This window comes from Mandrillus leucophaeus, unplaced genomic scaffold, assembly GCF_000951045.1.
Source record: "Mandrillus leucophaeus isolate KB7577 unplaced genomic scaffold, Mleu.le_1.0 Scaffold106, whole genome shotgun sequence".
NCBI classification, from domain to species: Eukaryota; Metazoa; Chordata; class Mammalia; order Primates; family Cercopithecidae; genus Mandrillus; species Mandrillus leucophaeus.
In genome coordinates, this window is record NW_012098765.1 from 2,304,495 (window position 1) to 2,311,953 (window position 7,459).

At 47.5% G+C, this 7,459-nt stretch overlaps 1 protein-coding gene across 1 annotated transcript in view; it reads left to right on the forward strand.

Moving 5' to 3' along the window:
* Positions 1–7,459, forward strand: part of LOC105542603 (cytochrome P450 2F2-like) — a 68,556-nt gene that overhangs the window by 47,606 nt on the left and 13,491 nt on the right. Inside the window, 1 exon segment of the mRNA XM_011984212.1 lies at positions 6,905–7,095. Within this exon segment, the coding sequence (XP_011839602.1) occupies positions 6,905–7,095 (191 nt within the window).

Below are 7,459 nucleotides of genomic sequence, written 5' to 3' on the forward strand. Positions count from 1 at the left end.
TCAAGAGATCTTCCCACCTCAGCCTTATCAATAGCTGGGAGTACAGGCGTGCACCACCACACTCAATACACTCAGCTAACTTTTTATTTTTTGTAGAGACAGGGTCTTGCTGTGTTGCCCTGGCGGGTCTCCAACTCCTGGGCTCAAGCAATCCTTTCACCTCGGCCTCCCAAAGTGCTGGGGTTACAGGTGTCAGCCACGGTTCCCCACCTCCACCCGCTTAGTCTTGCCTTGTTCCGACCGTGTCCACCACTGCATACGTCCACCTCCGGCTTCAGAGCCCAGCTAACAGTCCTCCCAGAGCCCTGCCCCAGAGCCCCAGTCACACACCTGCCAGGGAACCCAACCTCTCCCACACAGCCTGGCCCACACACACAGCTCTGTCTGCTATTCCATCTCTCCAAGCTCCACCTCTGGGTATATCCCCTGCTCTGCCCCTGATCTCCAGCCCTCCTGCACAGTTCACCCACTCGATCCACTGTCCAGCCAGTAGGGTCCCAAAACTGCTCCTGAAATCCCATCAGGTCCTGATTCCAGGCCTCCCGGAAGCCCCGCCCACACAACCGAATGCCCAGGGCCTTGCACAAGCCAACCTTTTGCCCTCACTGACGCACTTCCTCCCAGGCCCTGGCTAATTATTATTTCCCCCCCGCCTTTTTTTTTTTTAAGATGGAGTCTTGCCGGGCGCGGTGGCTCAAGCCTGTAATTCCAGCACTTTGGGAGGCTGAGACGGGCGGATCACGAGGTCAGGAGATCGAGACCATCCTGGCTAACACGGTGAAACCCCGTCTCTACTAAAAAGAATACAAAAAACTAGCCGGGCGAGGTGGCGGGCGCCTGTAGTCCCAGCTGCTTGGGAGGCTGAGGCAGGAGATTGGCGTGAACCCAGGAGGCGGAGCTTGCAGTGAGCCCAGATCACGCCACTGCACTCTAGCCTGGGCGACAGAGCGAGACTCCATCTCAAAAAAAAAAACAAAAAAAAAGACGGAGTCTCGCTCTGTCGCCCAGGCTGGAGTGCAGTGGCCCGATCCCGGCTCACTGCAACCTCTGCCTCCCGGGTTCAAGCGATTCTCCTGCCTCCACCTCCCAAGTAGCTGGGACCATAGGTGTGCGCCACCATGCCCAGCTAATTTTTCTATTTTGTTTTAGAGACAGGGTTTCACCATGTTGCCCAGGCTTGTCTCTGACAGGGGCCAGCCCCTCCACACCTGTGGGTATTTCGCGGCAGGCGGGACGAGAGGCAGAGAAAAGAAATAAGGCACAGAGACAAAGTATAGAGAAAGAACAGTGGGCCAGGGAACCGGCACTCAGCATACGGAGGACCCGCACCGGCCCCAGTCTCTGAATTCCCTCAGTATTTATTGATTACTATTTTCACTATCTTGGCTAAGGGAATGTGGCAAGAGAACAGGGTGATAGTGGGGAGAAGGTCAGCAGGAAAACATGTGAGCAAAGGAATCTGGGTTACATATAAGTTCAAGGGAAGGTACTGTGCCCAGATGTGTGCCTAAGCCAGGTTTATGCTTCTCTCCACCCAGAGGTCTCAGTGTAGCAAAGAGTAACCAAGCAGCATTGCCGCCAGCATATCTCGCCTCCAGCCACAGGGCGGTTTTCTCCTATCTCAGAATAGAATGAATGTATGATCAGGTTTTACACCGAGACATTCTGTTCCCAGGGACATGCAGGAGTCAGAGGCCTTCCTCTTATCTCAACCGCAAGAGGCTTCCTCAGCACAAACCCTTCATGTGTGTCAGGCTGGGGGACGGTCAGGTCTTTCCCTTCCCAGGAGGCCATATTTCAGGCTGTCTTAGTAGGGGGAAACCTTGGACAATACCCAGGCTTTCTTGGGCAGAGGTCCCTGCGGCTTTCTGCAGTGCATTGTGCCCCTGGTTAATCGAGAAAGGAGAATGGCGATGACTTTTACCAAGCATACTGCCTGCAAACATATTGTTAACAGGGCACATCCTGCACAGTCCTAGATCCCTTAAACCTTGATTCCATACAGCACATGTTTCTGTGAGCACAGGGTTGGGGTTAAAGTTACAGATTAACAGCATCTCAAGGCAAAACAATTTTCTTAGTACAGATCAAAATGGAATTTCTTATGTCTTCCGTTTCTACATAGACACAGTAACAGTCTGATCGCTCTTTCTTTTCTCTACATATCCCCCTTTTCTTTTTGACAAAACCGCCATCGTCATTATGGCCCGTTCTCGCTGGTCACTGTCTCTTCAGAGCTGCTGGATACACCTGTGGACTAACAACAGACAGAACAGGCATACAAGGATTAATATGAAATTTACAATAGTGGAACTTCTGATGATTTTAACCCAACTGACCGGGTTAAGATTGGCGAGGCCATCAGCAGCATTCACGATTGCCTCAGTTCCTGGCACCACATTTAAATGGGCTTTTGATGCCTCAAAAATGTGTTCTTTTAATTTTGAAAAGTATAAAGTAAGATTATCTCTTCCTTGTAGGTGGTGTCTAACCATGTCCCGGTAACGCTCAGACTCATTATAGGCTTGGGGTGTAATACAAAAATCTGACGTACTCCAGTCACACTGTAACTGAAAATGATGTTCCAAGCTCATGAGCCTATCTCTCATCCAAATGACAGTTTGTCTAAGATCATTAATTTGGTTTGCCAATTTTTGATCTATTTGGGTCTGAGATTTTCACAATTTTGAGAAATTCTTTGGCCAATCATGGACATATTTTGCAGTTTGAACAGAGGATTGTAAAACAATTCCAGTAGCCGCAGCAGTAGCTGTCACTGCAATAAGGCCCATAATCACTGCAATCAAAGTAAAAAAGAATCTTTTGGATCAAGTTAGAATTCCTTTTAATACTTCCATTAAAATATGGATGAATGGCGAGGCCTCCCACGGTTGGTCCATGGACACAGGATCCACACGCCCTCTCTTGCTCTCACTAGTAGAATATGGTGCTGCAATTAAAAGTTGAATCAATGCAAGGAAAAAAATCTATAATTTTCACAGGTTATAGTTTGGGAATCTGGTTGATAACTATGTTTCCTACAACTAGCATATAAGGGGGTTTTACACAACTTTGCAAAGAAATTGTCAGACTGGAATTTAGGTTGATAGTATAATATGGCTTATAATCTCTTGTTCCTGTGGCTTGATTTCCAGACCAAATTCTAATGTGGTGCAAGGCCGCAGTAAACTTCCATAATTCTGGATGTTCAGGACCAGTCACAGGACTAACTAACTTTGGTGGAGGTGATGAAATTCCCTTTTCACCCCATTTCCATGGATAGGGTGATTCAAACCTTCTATAAATCTGGTCCAGTGTTTCAGTTAAATCACTATCATAGGCCGGATTAATGGGCAAGATGGCTGGGGCCTGTGAGTATGAGTGAGTCTGGCCCATACAATTATGATATAATTGGCCTCGAGGGGCCATCAGTAAACACCATCAGAACATTTTCTGAAGGTTTACATTTGGCAATTTTAGGTAAAATCCAAGTAGTCAATTTTAAAAACTGGAAGATTTTTGTTTTTGGGTATTGATTGTCAATAATTCCCACAAAATCAGTAAGACCAATCTGCCAAGCACCAGAATTGATAAAGGCTTGTCTAACCTGTTCCTTGTTTAAAGGAACGATGATTTTGTCTGGGTCACTTCCACACAATTTTATTATTTGTAGTTTTGCCTGACCAATTAATGTAGCCATTTGATCCAAGCACAATGTAAAAGTCTTAATTGTACCGTGAGGAAGGAACAACCACTCCACAAGATTAGTATTTTGAACAATGATGCCTGTTGGAGAATGTGTAGTAGCAAAAATCAAAAGTTGGAGTGGGGCCAAGGGATTTACTTGTGCTGATTGAATTTTTTCTTTAACTAATTTAATTTCTTTAGTTGCCTCTGGAGTTAATGTTCTTTTACTGTTTAATTCCGGGTCCTCTCTTAAGATAGAGAACAAATTTGACATGGCATAAGTAGGGATGCCTAGAGTTGGCCGAATCCAGTTAATATCTCCTAGCAACTTTTGAAGTCATTTAATGTTTTTAATGTGTCTTTTCTTATTTATATTTTTGGTGGTTTAATTTTCTTTTCCTCTATCTGCATTCCCAAGTAATGGAAAGGAGTAGAGGCTTGAATCTTATCAGATGCTATTGTCCGTTCTGCGTTGGCAACCTCTGTCTGCAGAAATGTGTAATAGTTAATTAATTTGTCTGTTGTTTCTGCAGCACACAAAATATCATCAACATAATGAATGATACAACAGTCTGAAAACTTATCTCTAACTGGTTGAAGAGCTTGAGCTACAAAAGTCTGACAAATAGTTGGACTATTAAGCATTCCCTGAGGTAACACTTTCCACTGAAACCTGGTGGCTGGTTCTTTATTATTTATGGCCGGTATAGTAAAGGCAAAATTTTCAAAATCCTGTTTTGCCAGAGGAATGGTAAAAAAGCAATCCTTCAGATCAATCTTTTTTTTTTTTTTTTTTTTGAGATGGAGTCTCGCTCTGTTGCCCAAGCTGGACTGCAGTGGCACAATCTCAGCTCAGTGCAAGCTCCGCCTCCCGGGTTCACACCATTCTTCTGCCTCAGCCTCCCTAGTAGCTGGGACTACAGGTGCCCACCACCACACCCGGCTAATTTTTTGTATTTTTAGTAGAGAGGGGTTTCACCGTGTTAGCCAGAATGATCTAGATCTCCTGACCTCGTGATCCGCCCGCCTCAGCCTCCTAAAGTGCTGGGATTACGGATGTGAGCCACCACACCCAGACTCAGATCAATTATAATTAAAGGCCAGTCTTTGGGGATCATGGCCAGAGAGGGCAACCCGGGTTGGACAGCCCCCATGGGTTGAACTACGGCATTAACAGCTCTTAAGTCGGTCCGCATGCGCCATGTGCTGGATTTGTTTTGAATTTCAAACACTGGAGAATTTTAAGGAGAGAAAGTGGGTGAACCATGCCCTTTTTTAAATAGTTCTTTTAATTATTTTGTGTAGCGCCCCCAACTTTTTCTTAGGGAGCAGCCACTGTTCAACCCAGACAGGACACTGCTGGGTGAGTCTGAATTGCTCTTTTGCCATAATGAACTGCAGGTTGCGCAATAATGGGCGCAGTGAGCCAAGTCGCAGCGAGCGGGGTTTCGGGCTCCCTCCCCCAGCTTTCACTCCACTGCGGAGGAGGTGGCCCTTGTGGTTTTAGCACTGATGGCCCCAATGGTTCTGGATCTTCTCCTCTCAATTTTAATGTTTCAGGATATTACCTCCTGTAATTGATTGTAGTCAACATTTTGAGTTGACCCAGCCTTTACAGACTCTGCTACATATTTACAATGTGAACTTTCCGGGATTTTGTCCCTGCCTCTTCTTCAGAATCTATTATACAGCTTTCAGGGGCATCAGAAATTGAAATGCTATCTTCTCTTCTTTGAAATAGCGTAATTAGATTTTCTGTAGAAGCTCTAATTCCCCCTCTTCTTAAAAGAATTTTAATAAAGCTGAGATAAGAGCATATTTACTTTCAGTTTGTCCCATTGTTACCCTGGGTTCCTCCAAGCGCACAAGCTTACTGCAAGGCTGACCACGGACGTACTCGGGAATCTCTCATCCACTTGTCCTCGATGTTCATGTTCTTAGCGTACCCTCTCCTTAGAGAAAGGCACCCATGTTGGACGTCAGATGAAGGGGGCCAGCCCCTCCACACCTGTGGGTATTTTTCGTCAGGCGGGATGAGAGACGGAGAAAAGAAATAAGGCACAGAGACAAAGTATAGAGAAAGAACAGTGGGGTCCAAGGGACCGGTGCCATACAGAGGACCCGCACTGGCCCCAGTCTCTGAGTTCCCTCAGTATTTATTGATTAGTAATTTCACTATCTCGGCTAAGGGAATGCGGCAGGAGAGCAGGGTCATAGAGGGGAGAAGGTCAGCAGGAAAACATGTGAGCAAAGGAATCTGGGTTACAAATAAGTTCAAGGTAAGGTACTGTGCCCGGATGTGTGCGTAAGCCAGATTTGTGCTTCTCTCCGCCCAAACGTCTCAGTTTAGCAAACAGTAACAGAGTAGCATTGCCGCCAGCATATCGCCTCCAGCCACAGGGCAGTTTTCTCCTATCTCGGAATAGGACCAATGTACGTACGATTGGGTTTTACACTGAGACATTCTGTTCCCAGAGACATGCAGGAGTCAGAGGCCTTCCTCTTATCTCAACCACAAGAAGCCTCCCTCTTTTACTAATCCTCCTCAGCACAGACCCTTTACGGGTGTCGGACTGGGGGACAGTCAGGTCTTTCCCTTTCCACGAGGCCATATCTCAGGCTGTCTCAATGAGGGGAAACCTTGGACAATACCCAGGCTTTCTTGGGCAGAGGTCCCTGGGGCTTTCCACCATTCATTGTGGCCCTGGTTAATCGAGAAAGGAGAATGGCGATGACTTTTACCAAGCATACTGCCTGTAAACATATTGCTAACAAGGCACATCCTGCACAGTCCTAGATCCCTTAAACCTTGATTCCATATAGCACATGTTTCTGTGAGCACAGGGTTGGGGCTAAAGTCACAGGTTAACAGCATCTCGAGGCAAAACAATTTTCTTAGTACAGATCAAAATGGAACTTCCTATGTCTTCCTTTTCTACATAGACACAGTAACATTCTGATCTCTCTCTCTTTTCCCTACAGTCTCAAACTCCTGGGCTCAAGGGATCCATCCGCCTGGGCCTCCCAAGTTCTGGGATTACAGGCATGAGCCACCCAGCGGGCCAGCTCTAGCTAATTCTCACGTGCGCCCCAAGTGGCGCCCCGTGCTTGGAGGCTTTGACTAGACCCCTCCCTACACAAGCACACACCTCTTCCCAGCCTGGTTGCCCTGTCGCGCCTCTGATATCCTTGACCCCTCCTCCCCCACCCCTTCCAGCCCGCGTGCAGGAGGAGATCGACCTCGCAGTGGGAGGCGCGCGACTGCCAGCGGCGCTGGAGGACCGCAGTACCATGCCTTACACAGACCCGGTGATCCACCAGGTGCAGCGCTTTGCAGACATCATCCCCATGAACTTGCCGCACCGCGTCACCCCGGACACAGCCTTTCGCGGCTTCCTGATACCCAAGGTGCGCTAGGCCTGGCAAACGACATCAGGCAACCTAAGAGGAAGCATCGCAGGCTCTTGCAACTTGCAAGGAGTATCCCCGGCACTAGCAATCAACACCCCAGGCCTTAGCAACTGGCATCCCAAGCCCTAGCTACAGACATCTCAGACCCTTAAATCCAGAAGCTCGGGCCTTTCCCAGGACCCCATCTCATATCATAGTGGACTAGACCCATGACAAATCCCCTTCCTAGAAACCCTCCCTGGAAGCCCTGGGGTCTGGAACTTCATCTTGAGGATCGCCTGTGCCTAAACGCTATTCTCAGGGCCCCCTCATTTTTCCCAGAAACCCCATATCTGCTCCCACAAAGGGTGGGGGTTTCCCA